Source organism: Balaenoptera ricei, chromosome 15 (genome assembly GCF_028023285.1).
Source record: "Balaenoptera ricei isolate mBalRic1 chromosome 15, mBalRic1.hap2, whole genome shotgun sequence".
Lineage (NCBI taxonomy): Eukaryota > Metazoa > Chordata > Mammalia > Artiodactyla > Balaenopteridae > Balaenoptera > Balaenoptera ricei.
In genome coordinates, this window is record NC_082653.1 from 44,634,342 (window position 1) to 44,659,957 (window position 25,616).

Sequence of the window (25,616 nt, forward strand, 5' to 3'; positions counted from 1 at the left end):
GGGGGCGGGGGTGCCGTGCCCCGTTGCACGGCATCCACCCAGCTGCCCCGCACGCCCAGAGCTCCGGCAGCTCAGAATAACCCGTGAGCTGCACTGAGAGCCGGGGCCACACGCGGGACCGGGAGCGAGGGGTGAGTGCCTGCCCCACGGGGATGCGGGGCTGGTCCTACCCCCTCTCCTAGGGTCGGGGCGGCGGGGGTCAGTGCCCTGCCCCTCCCAGCGCCGATCCGCTCACCACGAGACACCGCCAGTCTCAGCCGACACGGCTCTCGTTAAACTATAGAGTGTGGCTTCACAGTTGGTGTCTGGACAGTCCCAAGTGGGGGGAGGTGGGTCCCACAGGGAAGCCCCAAGGGAAGCCGACGCGACAAGGCGAGTCGAGGGTCCTCGTGCTCAGCCCCCCACCCCCCAAGAAGCGCCCGTGGTACCTGTGTGTCCAGCCAGCACACGCCCTCGGGGCTGTGCTCCACTCGCCCGTAGAAGTGCACGGGCAGCATGTACTCCGGCCGCGCCTTCTCCCAGGGGTTCCCGTAGCGCAGCCAGTCGTCCGCCTCCTCCACCTGGAAGGGCGGCAGGTGAGGGCGGAGGAGTCGGTCCCAGGCACTGGCGGACCCTGCCCTCCGCCCGCACTGGCCACGCCATCTAGACGATGCTGCCCGGCACGGAAACAAAACTGCAGCCTATTTACAGCGCAAAGGTTTCCAATTCCGGTCAAGGCTCTGTTTAAAAATGAACACTTTGGACTGTTAAAAAACTCATATAAAATTAGAAGAATAAATCAAAGTAAAAAGATGTTAAGAATTGCTTGAATTCAGCAGTAAAAGAAAGAAGTCCTGGGGCACATCAATGGACCTCGAGACGTTACGCAGGGTCCACACATGACTCCATCCACGTGACGTGACCAGGACAGCCAAGTCACAGACAGAAAGATGGCCCTGTCTACACCACACGTCCAGGATGGCCAAGTCACAGACAGAAAGATGGCCCTGTCTACACCACACGTCCAGGACGGCCAAGTCACAGACAGAAGGATGGCCCTGTCTACACCACACATCCAGGACGGCCAAGTCACAGACAGAAAGATGGCCCTGTCTACACCACACGTCCAGGACGGCCAAGTCACAGACAGAAGGATGGCCCTGTCTACACCACACATCCAGGACGGCCAAGTCACAGACAGAAGGATGGCCCTGTCTACACCACACGTCCAGGACGGCCAAGTCACAGACACAGAAGAAAGTCAAGTCCCCAGAAAGAGCATCTGGGTCATGCTTTTAGGACAGTGACGTGGCTGAGGTTACTGCTTCGCTGTGCCCGTCTCCACAGAACTCCCGGCAAGACTGTCCTGCCTGGTGCAGGCAGATACTCATCACAGGACTGGTCCTGCCTTTGACCTCCTGTACGTTAGTGAGATGCCAACATCAGAGCCTGGCCGTCTCCACAGAGCAGTTCAATGAGCTATCTGCAGAAGCAGCATCTTCCCAAGTACACGAGGCAAGGGGGTCTCCCTTCTGGAGCCCCTTCTCTGATAGGAAGGCTGGTCTGTGGACCCCGTTGGCCACCAATGCTGCTTTGTGACCACTGCCCACGTTTACTTGTGCTAAAGCTAAACTCCGCTAAAAGCATTCTGACTGAGCAGCTCCCCTGACAGAAGTGTGGGAGTTGGCAAGTTGACCACCGGCCTCTCATCCTAGGACTGTCTTTAAATTGTTATGCAAGATGGCAAGAGGCACAGAAACAGGGAACCAGAAGGAAGAAGTGTCTGTGGTCAAACAGATGGAAAGAGACAGAAACGACCACCCAAACCTTCCTCCTTATGACCGTAACACCCACCGGGCAGGGAGGAGCCGCAGAGTCTCTGTCTTACAAACACACACATCGCCTCAACTACGAAGGAGCTGGAATGGGCCACAGACCACACGTGTACAAAGGCTGGCTCACATCTGACAGATACACACACATAAATAACTGTGACTAGGGAATTCCCTGGCAGTCCCGTGGTTAAGACTGCGCACTTCCAATGCAGGGGGTGCAGGTTCGATCCCTGGTTGGGGAACTAAGATCCCATATGCAGCGCGGTGTGGCCAAAAAATAAAAAAAAATTAAGAAAAAAAAAGAACCGTGACTAAAATCACCCAGAAGGTGGCAGGAGGAAAAGTGCATTTCTCCTTTCAAGGTCAGAGGGAGTATTTCTATAAATTAACCAGTGGCTACAAATCTGTTTTGTTTCCTTTTACTTTTGGCCATACTTTTCTTGGCTAACGTTTTATTATGAGCGTTTTCAAACGCACGGAAATGCCAAGGAATTGACAGTGAACTGCACACCCTCCACCCAGGCTCTGTCACTGCTACCATCTTGCTGTACTTGATAACCACGTCTCCTTCCATCCATCCATTACTTTTCTGATGCATTTCAAAGTGAGCAGTTCATCCCAGACATCTGTCCACTCCTCCCCTGAACACTTCAGCAGGCATGTCATTAAGGACAGTCTATCACGTGTTTATTTTTTAGGTTAACAGACGCACAGTGAAATGCATAAATCTTAAGGACAACATTGGTGAGTTCTGACAATTGCACACACCTGTGTGACCCAAACCCCATCAAGACAGAGGACATTTCCGTCACCCCGATCATTAGCTTCTTCGTTCAGACTGTATGACTTTCCTGTTACCAGCTTTTTGATCCTAACTCCAGCCCTGCTTTATCTGTGACTTTTAGACCCCAAATTATTTAAACTATTCTCCACCCAAGTGGAAGAGTGCTGCCTTCCTTTTTGAAATGCCAAAGTGAGGGGAAAGGCCCACCTCACCTAAGAGGAGGAAGGTGGGACTGCATTTTGAATCCCCCGTTTACCAGCAGGGTCTTGACCGTGTTACTTCTCTGCCTGACGCTTTAGAATTGAGGCTCATTCTTCCTAAGAGCCACATTGCTTTGCAGAGTCCAGCCCCTAACCCCACAGGACGCCACCACCTCGCTGGTGTCAGAGAGTGAGGGCAGGTGGGAGCAAAGCCTGCAATAGCTGTTCTCCTAGCGACTCCAGGCCAATCCTCCTCTGCGGTGGGGGTGGGCTGGGGGGGTGCCTTCGCTCTGTGAGAGACGACAGAAAACAACACCAGCTGGTGGCGTCCTCAACCCACAGTGTCTCCTGCGAGACCCAGCTGGGCTCTGGCCCCAGCCCACCAGACGTCCTGTCGCCACACAGAAGCCGTGTGCAATGAGCACATGTGGGCGACGGGCCCTGCCGGCCGTGGGGACGATGTGGAAAGCACGGAGTGCCCAGAACTCCCAGCACTGCCCACCTGCCCACCTCCGCTCTGCCAAGGACCGGCACGCAGCCTCTCCAGGAGGAGCAGAAAGCCCAAAAGCAGAACCGACAGTGCCTGGCTACTTTCTCGTGTGCATGAGAGCCGCAAGTGAGCAAAGGAAGGAAATCGCACCCACCTGCCAGCCATTGACAATCTTCTGGTTAAAAATCCCAAACTCATAGCGGATTCCATAGCCGTACGCCGCCAGGCCCAAGGTGGCCATCGAGTCAAGGAAGCAGGCTGAAAGTCCAAATACAAAGAACTTCTTGGGATCAAAGACAATCAGTAGACCCAAGGCCTCTGGAGCCAAGGCCCAGACACCAAGTCAAGTAGGCGCCGGAGGGCCGGCCCCCAGGGCATCAGGCAGTGGCCCAGTGGTGACCGGTCACCTTCAGGTCTCATGAAAAGGAAAATGGAACCCCACTCTGATGCCCTTTGGCCTGAGAGCCCGGGGCCAGGCCAAGACAACATCCACACGGGGGCTACTTGGGGGTGTGGGAAGAGGGACGAACCCCACAGAGGACACTGCCAAACTCAGCTCATCTTAACACACTGTCCCCTCCTGCCAACGTTCTCTTAGGGGACCCTTACTCAGGCTGCAGGCCTCCCCACCCTCGCACATTCTACTTGAAATCCAAGCAACACCACAAAACATCTCCCCACACACTGGTAAAGAAGGCACAGAAGCGGGGCCTGCAAATGTACATTTCAGCACCCACAACGCCAAATACCCAGGTGCCAAAGTGCCACCAGGGCCCCCGGAAGGTGCCGCCAAATGGAGCCCTTGTTCCGATCAAAGTGTCTTGAAAGCAAACCACCATGATTTGAATAAAGATTCAGAAGGCAGCCTTATTAAACTTGTGGATTAAAAAGAACACAAAATTTTAACAACGGAACACCAGCACATAAGATACATGCCAATTTACCAAACACGCACAGACCTGGGGGTGCCAGGCCCTCTGCTGAGGAGGAACGACAAGAAGACCCACAAACTAAGACCTGGGCTCTCGCTCTGAGGAAATCATTCTCGCAGGAAGGACGCCGCACGCGAGCTACCGCAGGCTGGGGGTGACCCAGGTCTGCACGGCGAGGGGAGCCGTGGAACCAGAGGGGCCCAGAGGAGTCCAGGGGGAAGGCCGGTGGTGCCGCCCAGTGGCAGGAAAGGTGCCTGGAGTGGACGCGAAGCAGCCTGATGCGGCCTGAGGACCCGCGGGGCGGAACGGCCCACGAGCTGACACGCCGGCCTCAGAGTGGGCGGCCTGGAGCTTCCCTCGAGCTTGGGGAACAGGTTCAGTTTTTACTGACTGAGCAAGGACTAAGTGGGGAGATGACCACGCTCAACGGAATGCCGTCAGGGCAAAGGGGACCGAAGCCCGAGGGGCTGCCCTCTGCCTGCCGGCCTGGACGCCGTAACGCCGTCTGCAGCGGGAAGCGACGGCTTAGCGTGGTGCGTGTGACCTCACCTTCGCAGGCCACACAGAGCCCGCACCCGCCAGTGGGGCATACACGGCCCTTCCCCTGGAGGCGGGGCAGGCCTGGCCAAGGGTTAACCTAGAGCCAGGTGCTGCTGTGCTGGACAGAAACATATGCTGCGCTTATAAGTTTTCAAGAATTTAACTTAAATTCTGAAAACATGAACACATACACACAACTCACCCAGATAAATTTTAGGGCATTTGCTCCCTTTACAAAATGACAGCTCTCAAAAGGGGCAGTAATGCAAAGTGTATTACTTTAGGGCCCCGTACACACAAGGGCAGCACAGAACTTGATCATCTCTGCTCCAGAAGCACTGTGCCCAAAAGCCTTGAAGGACATAGTGACATCAAATCTCACTGTGACTGCTGTTTCCACTTCCAAGTTCTTAACCCAGCTCCTTCCCCCCATAAAGGCTGGCGAAAATAATTAAAACAGAAAAAAAACCTACAAACTTCAAACTGGGTATATTCTCAAATAGGGTGGCCCAAAGGAGCAGTAGCTCCAAGAGAAACAGCTCTGCTATTTTAGAGCAATCTGTTTACTGTAGTAAAGCAGGAACAGTTGCTTTAAGCTGGGCTACATTCATAAATTGTGCGTGTGTGTTTCTAGCCCTCTGTCTTTCTCCCAGTTACTGGCTGTGGAGGTGGTTGGTATATTGCAAACCCCTTCTGGCACCAGTTCCCCAATACTGGCAAGCCTGGTCACCATAATTATGAAGCGCCCTTTGTGTGAAAGACAATATATAATTTGCATTTTTTTCCCCTACTGGTGGCAAAGATTTTGACCCGGAGGACACACTGTCCCATCCACTCTGAGGGACCAATCTATCCCCACGGACCAGTGCTGGGAGCATGGCTGATCTTGGCCTTGCCATGTGCTGCTCTCTGACCAAGGCACTGTGTCAGGAAAGGTCTGTCCTGGACAGGAGCCCGGGGTTACCTGCCAGCCTCCCCAAGCCTCCGTTCCCCAGGCCAGCATCCTCTTCTATTTCCTCCAGTTCTTCCAAGTCCAGCCCCAACTGTGAATAAAAACAGAGGTGACATTTTAATATTACTTAACATTTTCCCTCAGTGACAGGTGGAAAGATATTTAAATCTTATGAGCTTATATCAATCAAAGGTTAGAGTCTGCCTTATTTTAGACTTGCAAATACAACATTAAAATCTGGTGTTAGGATGCGGAGAAAGGGGACCCTCCTACACTGTTGGTGGGAATGTAAATTGGTGCAGCCACTGTGGAAAACAATATGGAGGTTCCTCAAAAAACTAAAAATAGAGTCACCATATGATCCAGCAATCCCACTGCTGGGCATATCATCTGAAAAAAACTCTAACTGGAAAAGACATATGCACCCCAATGTTCATTTCAGCACTATTCACAATAGTCAAGACATGGAAGCAACCTAAATGTCCATCGACAGATGAACAGATAAAGAAGATGTGGTATATAATCTACTATGGAATATTACTCAGCTATAAAAAAGAATGAAATAATGCCATTTGCAGCAACATGGATGGACCCAGAGATTATCATACTAAGTGAAGTAAGCCAGACAGAGAAAGACAACTATTATATGATATCACTTATACATGAAATCTAAAAAATAGTACAAATGAACATATTTATAAAACAGGAACAGACTCACAGATACAGAAAACAAACTTATGGTTACCAAAGGGGAAAGTGGGGAGGGATAAATTAGGAGTAGGGGATTAACAGATGCACACTACCATATATAAAATAAACAACAAGGATTTACTGTGTAGCACAGGGAACCATATTCAATATCTTGTAATAACCTATAATGGAAAATAATTGAAAAAAAATAAAACTGAATCACTTTGCTGTACACCTGAAACTAACACAATATTATAAACCAAGTATACTTCAATTTTTAAAAAACCTGGTGTTTAATCAATGCATGAAAATGAAAGCTTCCAGGTGTTTCAAAAGCTGCCGAATGACTTAAGAATTAACAGTCAAAATGAGACATGGTTTAATAGCCAGAGATATTGACTGCCGCGTTATTAACCTACTTACAGTGGTCAGATTATAACATGTATCCTAAAAAGAAGCCAATGCTTTTAATAACTCTCTACCTTCCCATGGTCTAATGATATTTACACGACATCTTTTAAAGCCAAAGCCTAAAAGCACTTTTCCTATCTATTACAACTGCATTCAAACAATCTTGTGAAACAGATATGGTAGGTTAAACATCAGAGAGAAAGCACCTGATTTAAAACCATTCAAGAATGCAGATCTTGGGGCTTCCCTGGTGGCTCAGTGATTAAGAATCCGCCTGCCAACGCAGGGGACACAGGTTCGAGCCCTGGTCTGGGAAGATCCCACATGCCGTGGAGCAACTAAGCCCGTGCGCCACAACTACTGAGCCTGCACTCTAGAGCATGCAAGCCACAACTACTGAGCCTGCGTGTCACAACTACTGAAGCCTGCACGCCTAGAGCCCATGTTCTGCAACAAGAGAAGCCACTGCAATGAGTAGCCCGCGCACCGCAACGAAGATTAGCCCCTGCTCAGCACAACGAGAGAAAGCCCGCGCAGCAACGAAGACCCAACGCAGCCAAAAATAAATAAACAAACAAATAAATAAAAGAATGCAGATCTTAAGGCTCTCAATTAGGATAGATGGATAATTTTTCCATTAATCTGGCTTTAGTGTATTAAACTTGACAAATTGCTCATTAATTACTTTTTTTTTTTTTTTTGGCCATGCCACATGGCTTGTGGGATCTTAGTTCCCTGAACAGGGATTGAACCCTCACCCTCCACAATGAAAGCACAGAGTCCCAACTGGACTGCCAGGGAATTCCCTCATTAATTACCTTGATCAGTGTGGTTTCTAAACTTTTTGATTTCAGGAAGACCTAAAGAGTTACTGTTTATTGAGATTATATCTATCAATATTTATCAAATTAGAAATTAAAATGGAGAAATTTTTTGAAGTATATATGAATTCATCTTAAAAGAACAAACCCATTACATATTAACACAAACAACACTGTTTAATGGAAAATAACTATATTTTTTAAAACAACCAAAAAAAATAATGAAAAGGGTGGCAGTGTTTTACATTTTTATAAATCTCTTTAATGGCATTCAGTCTGTTAAGATGTCACACACAATAGAGCCTCTGGAAAGCCTACCGTACATAGACTCATGCGAATAAGAATAAATAGTTCTGACTCAGAGGACCCCTTGAAAAGGTCTCAGGGACCCCGGGGATCTCCAGACCCCACTTTGAGGATCTGACAAACTGCAAAGGGTGGAAGCTAAGTTGTGAGAAAATTAAAAACATTAGTCATAAAGAAATGATTTAGTATCTATTAAATCAAATGGTATTAACACGTACAACAATCTGATTAAGATTTCAAAATACTGACTTCCAAATTTCAAATTTGAATTTCAAAATACTGACTCTTACAGCAATTTCAAAGAGTGTGTTCCACCAAAATATTTTGGGTGTGTGGGGGAGACAGGATGTACCTAATAACACGTTACCAGCTCAACGTTAAGAAACGTGTTTAACTGCCACATTTTCCAAACTTGACGCTGGAACCTCTTACTCCTGACACGTCTCTTAGCTCAGAGACCAGACACTCAAGGAAGACAGGCCCAGGGTGCATGTGGGCAAGATGTTTTGTTCCTTTACGTTTTTACCTGGAATGTTGTAGGCACACCTCAGCCTAGGAAGGCAAATTTTGCCTTGATTTTGAGAGCATTCAGAAGAGGCACAGAAGTAGCTAATTGACAGAAAGTCTAAAACCTTCCTGGGACTTCCCTGGTGGCGCAGTGGTGAAGAGTCTGCGCTCCCAATGCAGGGGGCCCGGGTTAGATCCCTGGTCAGGGAACTAGATCCCACAGGCACGCTGCAACTAAGAGTTTGCATGCCACAACTAAGAGTTTGCATGCCACAACTAAGGAGCCTGCCGGCCGCAATTAAGACCCAGCGCAACCAAATAAATAAATAAATAATAAAAAAGGGGAAAAAAAACCCCAACCTTCCTAAAGTGGGCTTTGGAAACAAAGACGGAAACTGAGCACAACAGAGCTCTCTTAACAACCTGACTTTTCCTTACTGAGTTATAACCCACAGACCACAAAAGCAAACAAGTTGATGGTTTTTAGCATATTCACAAAGCTGTACAACTATCACCACTATCCAGTTTTAGAACTTCACCCCCGCCAGAAAGAAACCCCCTACTCTGTAGCAGTCACTCCCTATTTCTCCCTCCCTCCCTTTTCTACTTTTTGTCTGTATAAATTTGCCTGTTCTGGACATTTCTTGTAAATGGAGACATACAATATGTGGCCTTTTGTGTCTGGCTTCTTTCAATTAGAATACTATTTTCCGGGTTTATCCATGTTGTAGCCTGTGTCAGTACTTTTATCACTGTGTAGTAGTCCGCTGTATGGCCATGCCACACTGAAAGACATCTGGTTGTATTCACCTTTTGGCTATTATGAATAATGCTGCTATGAACATTCATGTACAATTTTTTGTATAGATGTATGTTTTCTTTTTTTAATTTTAATTTATTCGTGTATAGTTGATTTACAATGTTGTGTTAGTTTCAGTTGTACAGCAAACTGATTCAGTTATACATATATTCATTCTTTTTTAGATTCTTTCCTCATATAGGTTATCACAGAATATTGAGTAGAGTTCCCTGTGCTATACAGTAGGTCATTGTTGGTTATCTATCTTATGTACAGTAGTGTGTGTATGTTCATCCCAAACTCCTGATTTATCCCTCCCCCCTGCCACTAGAAGTATGTTTTCATTTTTCTCAATATAAACCTTGGAGTGGAATTGCTGGGTTACACGGTAATTCTATGCTTAACTTTTTGAGTAGTTGCCAGACTATTTTCCAAAGTGGCTCCACCATTTTACTTTCCTACAAGACGTGATGATGAGTTGCTGCCTCGGCATTTTACAGTATGACAGCCCGGCTCACACTCAGAGTCTGGGCATTTAGATAAGGACTCAAGCTGAGGATTCCCAACCCACGTTCCCACTTTGCTTTTCCCAGTATAAATAACCTTTTAAAATAACCACTTAGAGTTGGGCCTGAAACCACCTTGTAAATACTAAGTGCTTACTGCCCTGCTCTCTATCTCCTGCTTGCTGGCAACCTGGGACAGAGGACTGGCCTTCTCCGCAACCCCCATTTCTGTAAGCAACAAGTCTTGTGACTTCACTTACTTTATGTGGGTGTATTGCAACTGTACCTTCAATCAAAGTGATCCCAGGGTGTGTCTTTCCCCAGAGTGGGAGCATGGATGCCGACCCCACGTCGGTGGCTTGTGCCTCCTCTTTCAGCTGGCCATAATTTGCATATTCTTAATTTAATACACTAGCTTCTCAACATAGCAGCATATGAGGGTTCCAATTTCTCCATATCCTCACCAACACTTGTTCTCTGTCTTTATGATTACAGCCATTCTAGTCGGTGTGAAGTAGTATTTCACTGCGGTTTTGATTTGCATGTCCCTGATGATTAATGACGCTGAGCAACTTTTCTGTCTGTCATTCTGTTATTTGGATGTAAGAGTTCTTAATACATTCTGGATACTAGACCCTTATCAGATTTATAATTTACAAATATTTTCTCCCATTTTGTAGATTGTCTTTTAACTTTCTTCATAACGTCCTTTGATGTCTTTTGTCCAATTTACCTATTTTTTTCTTTTGCTGCTTGTACTTTTGGTGTCATTTCTAAGAATCCATTGCCAAATCATGAAGATGTACTCGCATATATTCTAAGAATTTTATATTTTTAGCTCTTACACTTAGGTCTCTGATCCACTTTGAGTTAATTTTATATGTAGTGTGAGGTAGGGATCCAACTTCATTCATTTGCAAGTAGATGTCTAAGCGTCTTACTTAGCACCACTTATTTATTCTTTCTCTATTGAATTGTTTTGGTACACTTTTCCTTTAAAAAAAAAAATCAATCGACCATATATGACACCAAAACCACAGGCAACAGGGACTTCCCTGGCAGTCCAGTGGTTAAGACTCCGCGCTTCCAATGCAGGGTGTGCGGGTTCGAGCCCTAGTCGGGGAACTAAGATCCCACATGCCGCACGATATGGCCAAAAAAATAAATAGAAAATAAAAATAATAATAATAAAAAATTTTTATTAAAAAAAAAAGCACAGGCAACAAAAGAAAACTGGACTTCATGAAAATCAAAACCTTTTGTGCATCAAAAGACATTATCGCAACTTCCCTGGTGGTCCAGTGGTTAAGACTCCGTACTCCTAATGCAGGGGCCCCACGTTCGACCCTGGTCAGGGAACTGGGTCCCGCATGCTGCAACTAAAGATCTCACACGCTGCAACGAAGATCCTGCATGTGGCAACAACGATCCCGCGTGCTGCATCTAAGACCCAGCACAGCCAAATAAATAAATAAATAAATAATTTTTAAAAAATCTACTATCTTAACCATTTTTAAAATTAATTAATTAATTTATTTATTTTGGCTGTGCCGAGTCTTAGTTGTGGCATGAGGGATCTTTAGTTGCGGCATGCGGGATCTTTTTAGTTGCAGCATGCAGACTCTTAGTTGCGTCATGCATGAAGGATTTAGTTCCCTGACCAGGGATAGAACCCAGGCCCGCTGCATTGGGAGCGCAGAGTCTTACCCACTGGACCACCAGGGAAGTCCCTAAATAAATATTAAATAATTTTTTTAAAAAAGACATTATCGAAGAGGTACTTCCCAGAACTTCTGCTGCCAGTGTCCTTGTCCTCATGGTGAGACACAGCCACCCCCGCCTCTGCAGGAGACCCTCTGACACTAGCAGTGTTTTAAAATGGAACATTAATAATGAAACTGACTGAGCTCTGACCGCCACAGCAACAGTCAGCTCTACCCACCACCAGAGCCTCCCATCAAGCCTCTTAGATAGCCTCAACCACCAGAGGGCAGACAGCAGAAGCAAGAAAAACTACAATCCTGCAGCCTGTGGACCAAAAACCACAGTTACAGAAAGATAGACAAGATGAAAAGGCAGAGGGCTATGTACCAGATGAAGGAACAAGAAAAAACCCCAGAAAAACAACTAAATGAAGTGGAGATAGGCAACCTTCCAGAAAAAGAATTCAGAATAATGATAGTGAACATGATCCAGGACCTCGGAATAAGAATGGAGGCAAAGATTGAGAAGATGCAAGAAATGATTAACAAAGACCTAGAAGAATTAAAGAACAAACAAACAGAGATGACCAATACAATAACTGAAATGAAAACTACACTAGAAGGAATCAATAGCAGAATAACTGAGGCAGAAGAACGGATAAGTGACCTGGAAGACAGAATGGTGGAATTCACTGCTGCTGAACAGAATAAAGAAAAAAGAATGAAAAGAAATGAAGACAGCCTAAGAGACCTCTGGGACAACATTAAACGCAACAACATTCGCATTATAGGGGTCCAAGAAGGAGAAGAGACAGAGAAAGGACCAGAGAAAATATTTGAAGAGATTATAGTCGAAAACTTCCCTAACATGGGAAAGGAAATAGCCACCCAAGTCCAGGAAGCACAGAGAGTCCCATACAGGATAAACCCAAGGAGAAACACGCCGAGACACATAGTAATCAAAGTGGCAAAAATTAAACACAAAGAAAAATTATTGAAAGCAGCAAGGGAAAAACGACAAATAACATACAAGGAAACTCCCATAAGGTTAACAGCTGATTTCTCAGCAGAAACTCTACAAGCCAGAAGGGAGTGGCACGATATACTTAAAGTGATGAAAGGGAAGAACCTACAACCAAGATTACTCTACCCGGCAAGGATCTCATTTAGATTTGATGGAGAAATCAAAAGCTTTACAGACAAGCAAAAGCTACAAGAATTCAGCACCACCAAACCAGCTCTACAACAAATGCTAAAGGAACTTCTCTAAGTGGGAAACACAAGAGAAGAAAAGGACCTACAAAAACAAACCCAAAACAATTAAGAAAATGGTCATAGGAACATACATATCGATAATTACCTTAAACGTGAATGGATTAAATGCCCCAACCAAAAGACATAGACTGGCTGAATGGATACAAACACAAGACCCATATATATGCTGTCTACAAGAGAACCACTTTAGACCTAGGGACACCTACAGACTGAAAGTGAGGGGATGGAAAAAGATATTCCATGCAAATGGAAATCAAAAGAAAGCTGGAGTAGCTATACTCATATCAGATAAAATAGACTTTAAAATAAAGAATGTTACAAGAGACAAGGAAGGACACTACATAATGATCAAGGGATCAATCCAAGAGAAGATATAACAATTATAAATATATATGCACCCAACATAGGAGCACCTCAATACATAAGGCAACTGCTAACAGCTATAAAAGAGGAAATCGACAGTAACACAATAATAGTGGGGGACTTTAACACCTCACTTACACCAATGGACAGATCATCCAAAATGAAAATAAATAAGGAAACAGAAGCTTTAAATGACACAATAGACCAGTTAGATTTAATTGATATATATAGGACATTCCATCCAAAAACAGCAGATTACACGTTCTTCTCAAGTGCGCACGGAACATTCTCCAGGATAGATCACATCTTGGGTCACAAATCAAGCCTCAGTAAATTTAAGAAAATTGAAATCATATCAAGCATCTTTTCTGACCACAACGCTATGAGATTAGAAATCAATTACAGGGAAAAAAACGTAAAAAAGACAAACACATGGAGGCTAAACAATACGTTACTAAATAACCAAGAGATCACTGAAGAAATCAGAGAGGAAATCAAAAAATACCTAGAGACAAATGACAATGAAAACACGACGACCCAAAACCTATGGGATGCAGCAAAAGCAGTTCTAAGAGGGAAGTTTATAGCTATACAAGCCTATCTCAAGAAACAAGAAAAATCTCAAGTAAACAATCTAACCTTACACCTAAAGAAACTAGAGAAAGAAGAACAAACAAAACCCAAAGTTAGCAGAAGGAAAGAAATCATAAAGATCAGAGCAGAAATAAATGAAATAGAAACAAAGAAAACAATAGCAAAGATCAATAAAACTAAAAGTTGGTTCTTTGAGAAGATAAACAAAATTGATAAGCCATTAGCCAGACTCATCAAGAAAAAGAGGGAGAGGACTCAAATCAATAAAATCAGAAATGAAAAAGGAGAAGTTACAACAGACACTGCAGAAATACAAAGCATCCTAAGAGACTACTACAAGCAACTTTATGCCAATAAAATGGACAACCTGGAAGAAATGGACAAATTCTTAGAAAGGTATAACCTTCCAAGACTGAACCAGGAAGAAACAGAAAATATGAACAGACCAATCACAAGTAATGAAATTGAAACTGTGATTAAAAATCTTCCAACAAACAAAAGTCCAGGACCAGATGGCTTCACAGGTGAATTCTATCAAACATTTAGAGAAGAGCTAACACCTATCCTTCTCAAACTCTTCCAAAAAATTGCAGAGGAAGGAACACTCCCAAACTCATTCTATGAGGCCACCATCACCCTGATACCAAAACCAGACAAAGACACTACAAAAAAAGAAAATTACAGACCAATATCACTGATGAATATAGATGCAAAAATCCTCAACAAAATACTAGCAAACAGAATCCAACAACACATTAAAAGGATCATACACCACGATCAAGTGGGATTTATCCCAGGGATGCAAGGATTCTTCAATACACGCAAATCAATCCATGTGATACACCATATTAACAAACTGAAGAATAAAAACCATATGATCATCTCAATAGATGCAGAAAAAGCTTTGGACAAAATTTAACACCCATTTATGATAAAAACCCTCCAGAAAGTGGGCATAGAGGGACTCTACCTCAACATAATAAAGGCCATATATGACAAACCCACAGCAAACATCATTCTCAATGGTGAAAAACTGAAAGCATTTCCCCTAAGATCAGGAACAAGACAAGGATGTCCACTCTCACCACTCTTATTCAACATAGTTTTGGAAGTCCTAGCCACGGCAATCAGAGAAGAAAAAGAAATAAAAGGAATACAAATTGGAAAAGAAGAAGTAAAACTGTCACTGTTTGCGGATGACATGATACTATACATAGAGAATCCTAAAACTGCCACCAGAAAACTGCTAGAGCTAATTAATGAATATGGTAAAGTTTCAGGATACAAAATTAATGCACAGAAATCTCTTGCATTCCTATACACTAATGATGAAAAATCTGAAAGAGAAATTATGGAAACACTCCCATTTACCATTGCAACAAAAAGAATAAAATACCTAGGAATAAACCTACCTAGGGAGACAAAAGACCTGTATGCAGAAAACTATAAGACACTGATGAAAGAAATTAAAGATGATACCAACAGATGGAGAGATACACCATGTTCTTAGATTGGAAGAATCAACATTGTGAAAATGAGTATACTACCCAAAGCAATCTACAGATTCAATGCAATCCCTATCAAATTACCAATGGCATTTTTTACGGAGCTAGAACAAATCATCTTAAAATTTGTATGGAGTCATAAAAGACCCCGAATAGCCAAAGCAGTCTTGAGGGAAAAAAATGGAGCTGGAGGAGTCAGACTCCCTGACTTCAGACTATACTACAAAGCTACAGTAATCAAGACAATATGGTACTGGCACAAAAACAGAAACATAGATCAATGGAACAAGATAGAAAGCCCAGAGATTAACCCACGCACCTATGGTCAACTAATCTATGACAAAGGAGGCAAAGATATACAATGGAGAAAAGACAGTCTCTTCAATAAGTGGTGCTGGGAAAACTGGACAGCTACATGTAAAAGAATGAAATTAGAATACTCCCTAACACCATACACAAAAATAAACTCAAAATGGATTAGAGACCTAAATATAAGACTGGACACTATAAAACTCTTAGAGGAAAACATAGGAAGAACACTCTTTGACATAAATCACAGCAAGATCTTTTTTGATCCACCTCCTAGAGTAATGGAAATAAAAACAAAAATAAACAAATGGGACCTAATGAAACTTCAAAGCTTTTGCACAGCAAAGGAAACCATAAACAAGACGAAAAGACAACCCTCAGAATGGGAGAAAATATTTGCAAACGAATCAACGGACAAAGGATTAATCTCCAAAATATAAAAACAGCTCACTCAGCTCAATATTAAAGAAACAAACACCCCAATCCAAAAATGGGCAGAAGACCTAAATAGACATTTCTCCAAAGAAGACATACAGATGGCCATGAAGCACATGAAAAGATGCTCAACATCACTAATTATTAGAGAAATGCAAATCAAAACTACAATGAGGTATCACCTCACTCCTGTTAGAATGGGCATCATCAGGAAATTTACAAACAACAAATGCTGGAGAGGGTGTGGAGAAAAGGGAACCCTCTTGCACTGTTGGTGGGAATGTAAATTGATACAGCCATTATGGAGAACAATATGGAGGTTCCTTAAAAAACTAAAAATAGAATTACCATATGATCCAGGAATCCCACTACTGAGCATATACCCAGAGAAAACCATAATTCAAAAAGACACATGCACCCAAATGTTCATTGCAGCACTATTTACAATAGCCAGGTCATGGAAGCAACCTAAATGCCCATCAACAGACAAGTGGATAAAGAAGTTGTGGTACATATATACAATGGAATATTATTCAGCCATAAAAAGGAACGAAATTGGGTCATTTGTTGAGAAGTGGATGGATCTAGAGACTGTCATACAGAGTGAAGTAAGTCAGAAAGAGAAAAACAAATATCGTATATTAATGCATGTATGTGGAACCTAGAAAAATGGTACAGATGAGCCGGTTTGCAGGGCAGAAGTTGAGACACAGATGTAGAGAATGGACATATGGACACCAAGGGGGGAAAACTGCGGTGGGGTGGGGATGGTGGTGTGCTGAATTGGGCGATTGGGATTGACATGTATACACTGATGTGTATAAAACTGATGCCTAGTAAGAACCTGCAGTATAAAAAAACAAACAAACAAAACAACTAATACTAAACTTTCATTGGGTTATTTGTATGGAAATATGTTAATATAAATGTTTCAGACATTACATGAAATTTCTAAAAATCTTATAAAAAAATAATGAAACCATTTTCAAAAATTTTAGATGTTAAAAATAAATAAATGGGACAAATATATATGTATATGTATAACCGAATCACTTTGCTGTACACCTGATACATTGTAAATCAACTATACTTCAATTAAAAAAACAGTACGTTCTATTATCGTTTTAAATGTAAAAAAAAAAAAAAAACGACATTATCAACAGAGTGAAAAGGCAACCCAGAATTGGAGAAAATATCTGCACAAACTACATATCTGATAAGGGATTAATATACAGAATAGATAGAGAACTCCTAAAACTCAACAATAAAAACACCAAGCAACCCAGTTCAATAATGGACAAAGTACTTGAATAGACATTTCTCCAAAAGAAGACATATAGATGGCCAATAAGCACATGAAAAGACACTCAACATCACTAATCTTTAAGGAAATGTTAATTAAAATCACACTGAGATATCACTTCACACCCATTAGAATGGCTACTATCAAAAAAAAAAGAAATAAAATGATAAGTGTTTGTGAGGATGTGGAGAAACTGGAAACTTTTACACTATTAGTGAGAATATAAAGGGGTGCAGCTGCTCTGGAAGACAGTATGGTGGTCCCTCAAAAAGCAAAACAGAATCACCTTATGACCCAGCAATCCCACTTCTATATGTACACACAAAAGAACTGAAAGCAGGGCTTTGAAGAGATATTTGTATATTCATGTTTAACAGCATTATTCACAGTATCTAAAAGGTTGAAGCAATCCAAATGTCCAAGGACAGATGAATGCATAAACAAAATGTGGTATATACATACAGTGGACTATTATTCATCCAGCCTTAAAAAGATTCTGACATATGCTACAACATAGATGAGCCCTGAAGACATTAAGCCAGTCACAAAAAGACAAATATTGTATGTTTTCACTTATGTGAGGTACCCAGAGTATCAAATTCAGAGACAGAAAGTAGAATGGTGGTGGTTAAGGGCTGGGAGAAGGGGAGAATGGGGAGTTAGTATATAATGGATATAGAGTCTCAGTTTTACAAGATGAAAGAGTTCTGGAGATGGACGGTAGTGACGGTGGCACAATGATATAAATGTACTTAATACCACTGAACTGTACACTTAAAAACAATTAAGATGGTAAATTTACATTATGTGTATTTTACCTCAATTTTTTTAAATTGGGAAAAAAATCAATTATAAATGTGATGGTTTATTTCTTGATTCTCAATTCTATCCCACTGCTCTATCTGTCTGTCCTTATGCCAGGACCACACCTGTAGCTTTGTAGTGAGTTTTGAAATTGGAAATGTGAGTCCTCCAACTTTGTTCTTCTTTCTCAAGATGTTTTAATTAATCCTGATCTGTTGCATCTGCATCTGGATTTTAAAATCAGCTTGTCAATCTCTGCAAAGAAGCCAAATGGAATTTTACTGGGGATGGCAATGAGTCTGTAGATCAGTCTGGGGAGTCTTGCAATCTTTATTTTTTTGGCAGCGTGGGTCTTTGTTGCTGCACGTGGGCTTTCTCTAGTTGCGGTGAGCGGGGCCTACTCTTCGTTGTGGTGCGGTGGCTTCTCTTGTTGCAGAGCACGGGCTCTAGGCACGCGGGCTGCAGTAGTTGCAGCATGTGGGCCCTAGAGTGAGTGGGCTTCAGTAGTTACGGTGCATGGGCTCAGTAGGTGCAGCGCCTGGGTTCTAGGGCACATGGGCTTCAGTAGTTGTGACACACGGGCTCAGGAGTCGTGGCTCTTGAGCTTAGTTGCTCCACTGCATGTGGGATCTTCCCAGACCAGGGATCAAACCCGTGTCCCCTGCATTGGCAGGTGGATTCTTAACCACTGTGCCACCAGGGAAGTCCCTGCAATCTTAACGTTAAGTCTTCCAAGCCATTAACAGGGGATGTCTTTCCATTTTTAGGTTTTCTTTCTCTCAACAATGTTTTATAGTTTTCAGAACATAAGTTTGTGTCTCTTTTGGAAATTTGTTCCTAAGTATTTTATTATTTTTGATGCTATTTTAAATGGAATTGTTTTCTTAATTTCATTTTAGGATTGTTCATTGCAGGTATATAAAAATACAACTGATTTCTGTATATTGATTTTTATCCTGCAACTCTGCCGAACCCATTCATTTGTACTAATACATTTTTACTAGATTCCTTAGGATTTTCTAGGTCATGTCATCTATAAGTAGAGATAGCCTCCCTTCTTCCTTTCCAATCTAGATACCTCTTATTTCATTTTCTTGGCTAAATGCCACAGCTCCATCAGTACAATGTTGAGTAGAAGTGCTGAGACATCCTTTGGACAAAGCAGCAGGTTAAACACAAGCTGGGGACACTCTACAGAACAAACCCAGTTTCAACAAATACACTGCAAGGCAGACAAATTAAAAAAGAGGAAACGCTAATAGATTAAGAGAGATTTAAGACACATATTAACCAAATGCAACTAAGTTTCTGAACATAATATTTAAAAAAATTTTAAGGCGATCAGAGAAATTTGTACACTGCCTGAAAAACTGATATTAAAGAATTAATTGTTAATATTTTAGAGGTCATAATGGTATGACCCTATCTTTAAAAATATCCATTGAAATATTTACAAGTGAAATATTATATTTGACATTGGCTTAAACAATCTGGGAGTGGTGGGGCCATAAGGGAAACAAGACCGGCCATGACTTGGGCTTGAGAACTGGTGAAGCCAGGTGATGGTATGTGGAAGAAGTTCATCGTAAGAGTCAACTCAATTTCCATATATAAACTTTTCTACAATAAAAAAATTTTAAATGTGTCCTTGATAGTTCAATCAGGAGATAGTGGCTTCTTCTGAATTTCTAGTTTTTAGTGTATCCCGCTCCCAGAACTAGCCCTGGGTGATGCAGTGGTAGCATGTTTTATTTTTGACACTGCACTGTCACTGGGGAGCCTGGAGGCAGGAAGCCTCCAGCCCTGCATCACTGACAGTCCCACCCACAGCATCTGGTACCCGCCTTGTGCCTGGAAGGAAGGCCAGGCAAACGTGTGCCTGAAGATGCTCAAGTTCTGTCATCGTGGAAACTTTTCAAACACAAGCTTAATTAAAAGCTAAATGGCAAGTGAAATACCGTTTTTAGGGAAAAAAATGTACAATGTTTAAAAAGATATATGTCTCCCTGTATTTTCTAAGTTTCTACAATTAACATCTTGTTTGTGTAGTGAAAATTATAAACAGGGAATTCCCCGGTGGTCCAGTGGTTAAGACTCTGTGCTCTCCTTGCCAAGAGCCAGGGTTCAATCCCTGGTCGGGGAACTAAGATCCCACAAGCCCGCAGTGCGGCCAAAAAAAAAAAAATTTGGCTTCAGGAATAATAAACAGCCATTTTAAGTAAATATTTTAAAAACATTATAAACAGATAATGCATATTTATGGTATAAACATTCCCTAAAATATTTACTATCTGTAAGAATTATATACAGAGAAAATGTTTCAAAAAATGAAATGCTTTATACGACTGTAAATTCCACTGTTCTGTGGTCCTTATAGACATGTTCTAACATTCATAGTCAGTAAATGAAACTCAAATGACAAATCACCTGGGAGGAAAACCTCCATCTTTTTAGATAACTGTGAGCCTAAGGTTCCTATTTGGGGGAGTCAATTTTTTTTACAAGTTTGTATTGTGCCAACTGAAACCACTTGCCCCAGATGCTTGGCTCCCCTAAGTCCTGGAGGGGAGACAGGAGCCCCTGTGATGCCAGGGCCTGACAGCTACAGGAGGCTCACACCACCCTGCTTCCAACAAAGCCCCCAGAGCACCTCCCACCCCAACACCAAAACCAAACAAAAGCAAAGGCAGGGGCAGGTGCCGGGGGAAGGAACGACTCTGGTGAGGACCCTTCCACATACGTGCAAAGGGCAGGGGTGCTGCCCATTCACCCTCTAGAAATCCTACACTGAGCGTCCAGTGTGGGAGGGAGACAGTGTCCACAAAGGGGGTACACAGACAGTAAACAGACACGGCCAATTCCAGCCCTGCCCTAAAACTGCAAATCAACTGTGAAAGGGTGAGGCCTCTGAGCGAACAGCTGTCAAAGACGAACACTCAGGCAAAGGCAGTGTTTACTCTGAGTAGGGGACAAAGGGCAAGACCAGTGTCTTGGGGTGGGGGAGGGAAGCTGGCGGTGGGTCACTGGCTCAATAAAGTGGAGAGAAATGGGACGATACCAGCCATTTCTGCCACGTGGTAAACCCGCCTGGGGTTGGGGTACGGAGTGCAAAGGTCTAGAAGCGTCAAACCTTGGCATCACAACGCACCCCAGTCCTTGACCTCTAGCGCATTAGCTCCCATCCACTTCTTTTTTTTTTTTTTAATTTATTTATTTATTTATTTATTTTTGGCTGTGTTGGGTCTTTGTTTCTGTGCAAGGGCTTTCTCTATTTGCGGCACGCGGGGGCCACTCTTCATCGTGGTGCGCGGGCCTCTCACTATCGCGGCCTCTCGTTGCGGAGCACAGGCTCCAGACGTGCAGGCTCAGTAGTTGTGGCTCATGGGCCCAGTTGCTCCGCGGCATGTGGGATCTTCCTAGACCAGGGCTCGAACCCGTGTCCCCTGCATTGGCAGGCAGATTCTCAACCATTGTGCCACCAGGGAAGCCCTCCCATCCACTTCTTGCTTTCTCCCCTTGAGCAGGAGTGTCACCCACCAACCCATTCTCCCCGACGCCTGAGCCATTTCTCCCGTCCCAGATGGCAGCGCTCACCTCTGCAGGGCCTGGATTAAGACTCAGTGCCCACGAGAGGTCACCTAGCAGCCTGGCCCCAAGGACCCATACCTGATAGATGGCTTCGTCACAGGCGTTCTGAAGGCCCAGGTTCACCATTGTGTTCTGTAGTGTGCGGCCCATGTAGAATTCCAGGGAAAGATAGTAGATGCGCTGAGGAAGCAAAAGGAAGCATCTTAGATTGTGCATTCCACCCCACACACGGGAAGATTCCGGTGCTGAGTAGACCTTCGTAGGGGCTTTGCTCAGTCAACCCTGCACTTACCTGCACATCCCTAAAACGGGCTCACTCCCTTCAGCCTTGGCCAACCTCAGCTTTCCAGGGGCAGCCCCCCTAGTGGGGGCCCTTCGAAAGTAGTCTGTTCACTGCCCTTCTGGAGTCCCCAAGGGGATGGAAACGAACCGCTGCCTGAGGTAGGGAGGCAGGGCGGGGCAGTAGTAGGGAACAGACTCCCAGGACAGACAGAGCCAGGTCTGAGCTTGGCGGGGCCTCTTCCCAGCCACGCCCTCGAGGAGGAGACCACATCGCTCACACAGGGTGAAACAGCCCTGCAGGATGAACAGCTTCTGATACCTGCACTAATAAGCACTCAGTGCAAACAGCACGGTCAACACAACGGGACAGACGGATGGACACGTCTACTTCCACCTGCTGACTGTTTGCTGGCTTTGGGGAACTGAGAGGTAAACCTCCGTGAAAACGAGGTGACGACCACCAACACTCGCTAGGAGCCACGCAGGGTTCAACACTTCCCGCACCTGGTGCCATCTGCCCACACGACCACCCAATGGGCCACGGGAGGCGGTGGCAGAGCTGAGATCTGGCCCGCAGAGTCCTGCTCTCATACAGGGCTCCATGCTGCCTCCAGCTGTCAAGAGTAAGGCCTTGGGACTTCCCTGGAGGTCCAGTGGTTAAGACTCCACGCTCCCAATGCAGGGGGCATGCGTTCAATCCCTGGTTGGGGAACTAAGATCCCTCATGCCACACAGCATGGACAAAAAAATAAATAAAATAAAACTAGAACTCTCAAAAAAAAAAAAAAGAGTAAGGCCTTGATGAGAGAAGGGAAAAACGCTTCCCTACAGAAGAATTCTGATTAATAAATGCAGAAGGAATGGGAGGAATGGAAAACCACCATGAGAACAGCACAGTTACAGCTGCGCAGGTGACCACCGTGGCTCTAGGGACTGACTGGATATTCTGCACAGCCCTCCAAGTGTCTCCCCCCAAATAATCTTAATCACCGTGGTGGTTTTAGCAGATGCCCCCAAATTCTCTGGTAGCCTTCACTCCAGGAGGTGGTGTGGTGCGCAATCCCCCTCCCGCTGAGGGTGGGCTGGTCATGGCAGCTCCCTTCCGACAAACAGTCTGGAAAGGGAAAACTGCGAACTCACAATTTTGGATTGTGACGACACCTTCCCCACATGATCAAGGTTAACTTCACCAGTAACAGGTCGGGTGATATGCTGTCATGAGAAGGGGACCTCACCTCCACGGTTTTCTTTCCAAAACTCCCAACCCCCGACTGACGGTGAGAAGCATCGGTCAGACCCAAAGTTAGGGACATCTGTGGAAGTGCCTGACCAGCACCCGTCAAATCTGTCAAGGTCACAGAGGACAAGGAAAGACCAACAACCACTGCAGATAGAAGACTAAGGAAATAGGACAACTAAACGCCCTGAGGACCTTGGATTAGGTCCGAGACAGAGAAAGGCCATCAGAGGAAGAACTGACAGGAAGTGCTGAGCCAGAGCTAACTTCTTAGTTTTGATACCTGTGCTGTGGTCACTCAGGATATTACCATTGCGGGCAGCCGTGAAGGGCACGTGGGCATGCTACACTCTATTTGCAACCCTCTGTCAATCTAATATTGCCTCTAAGTAAAAAGTAAAAGAGCAAAACCAGGCCTTGAAAAGGTGTGTGTCTGTGAGCTGTGCATGTGCACGATGACGAGAGAGCACGTCTCGGTCTCAGGTATGAATCCAGGGGAGAGTGTTGGCTGCGCTACGGTTTGACCTTTCCTATAAAATTTCCAAAATATACAATCTAAAAAATCTATTTCCCTATGGGCTGCAGAATGCAGGGAGAAGAAAGGCCTGGATTCCTTCTCCTCAGGTGGCCAGAGAGCTGCTGGGGCCTGTGCACTTCACGGAGACACCTGCAGAGGGCGACCTGCTGAGCCCCGCACCAGGAGCTTCGGAACCCACCATTTGGGCAGAGACACGCTGAAGGTGCTTTCTTACACCTTGTTTAGAATTCTGACCAGCAGCTGACCAGAAACATCTGAGGAAACCTGGTGGCCATCTGCCAGCCAAGAGCCGTTTTAGTGGTGCTGCCCTTTGGGTTTTTCCAGCAGCATTCACACCATCACTTCACACTTCACTGTAGTTGTTCTTAAACTACTCTCCTCAGAACCAAGAAGCAGCCTGAAAGGATGGGCCAGGTAGAAAGAGGCTCCCAACTTGCAAAATACACAGGCAGGGGACCTATGTACATGGAGAGACATCCCATGTCAATGGATTGGAAGGCTTAACGTTGTGAAGATGGCAATAATCCCAAAATGCTCTACAACTTCAACACAATCCCTGTCAATGTTCCAGCTGGCTTCCTTGCAGAGTGACGAGCTGATCCTAGCATTCAGATGGAAATGCAAGGGGTCTGGAATAGTCAAAACAATCTTGAAAAAGAAAACAAAAGTGGAGGACTCACACAACTCTCAAAACTTACTATAAAACTACTGTCAGTGAGACTATACTGGCATAAAGAAGGACACACAGAGCAATGGAATAGCACAGAGAGTCCAGAATAAATCCTCACATTTATGGTCAACTGATTTCCAACAAGAGTGCCTAGATAATTCTGTGGGGAAGAACAGTCTTTTCAACAAATGGTGCTAGGACAACTGGATATCCACATGCAAAAGAATAAAGTTGGACTCCTCTTTCATACCATATGGAAAAAATTAATTCAAAATGGATCAAGAACATAAATGTAAGAGCCAAAACTATAAAACTCTTCAGAGAAAACATAGGGGTAAATCTTTGTGACCTTGGATTAGGCAATGGTTTCTTCTGACATGACATCAAAAGCACAAGTGAAAAAACAGATAAACTGGACTTCATCAACATTTAAAACATTTGATACAATTAAGAAAGTAAAAAAGACAACCCACAAAAGGGGAAATTTTTTTTAATTGAAGTATAGTTGATTTACAATATTATATTAGTTTTAGGTATACAACATAATGATTCACAATTTTGATAGATTATACTCCATTTAAAGTTACTATAAAATATTTCCCTGTGCTGTACAATATATCCTTGTAGCTTATTTATTTTATACATAGGGGTTCGTACCTCTTAATCCCCTACCCCTATCTTGCCCCTCCCCTCTTCCCTCTCCCCATTGGTAACCACGTTTGTTCTCTGTATCTTCAAGCCTATTTCTGTTTGGTTATATTCATTCATTTTATTTTTTAGATTCCACATATAAGTGATAACATACAGTATCTGTCTTTCTCTGTCTGACTTGTTTCACTTAGCATAATACCCTCCAAGTCTACCCATTCTTCTTTTTATGGCTGAGTAATATGCCACTGTGATAAACATATCACATCTTCTTTATCCATTCATCTATTGATGGACACTTAGGTTGCTTCAACATCTTGGTTATTGTAAATAATGCTGCTATGAACACTGGGGTGTATACTTTTGAATTAGTGATTTCTTTTTCTTTGGATGTATATTGTTTTATGAGTAGTATTCCACTGTGTATATTGACCACATCTTCTTTATCCATTCATCTGTTGATGGTCACTTAGGTTGCTTCCATATCTTGGCTATTGTAAACAGTGAAAATATCTTTTCAAATTAGTGTTTTCATTTTCTTCGAATATATACCCAGGAGTGGAATTGCTGGGTCATAAGGCAGTTACACTTTGAGTTTTTTAACGAACCT

The 25,616-nt window shown here is 43.7% G+C and overlaps 1 protein-coding gene across 1 annotated transcript in view; it reads right to left on the reverse strand.

Moving 5' to 3' along the window:
• PYGB (glycogen phosphorylase B) overlaps positions 1–25,616 on the reverse strand; it is a 59,242-nt gene that overhangs the window by 19,350 nt on the left and 14,276 nt on the right. The window contains exons 2-5 of the mRNA XM_059897652.1: positions 21,710–21,811; positions 5,725–5,803; positions 3,443–3,546; positions 429–560 (exon numbers count right to left, since the gene is read on the reverse strand). Of these exons, the coding sequence (XP_059753635.1) occupies positions 429–560; positions 3,443–3,546; positions 5,725–5,803; positions 21,710–21,811 (417 nt within the window). The remainder of the gene's footprint in view (positions 1–428; positions 561–3,442; positions 3,547–5,724; positions 5,804–21,709; positions 21,812–25,616) is intronic.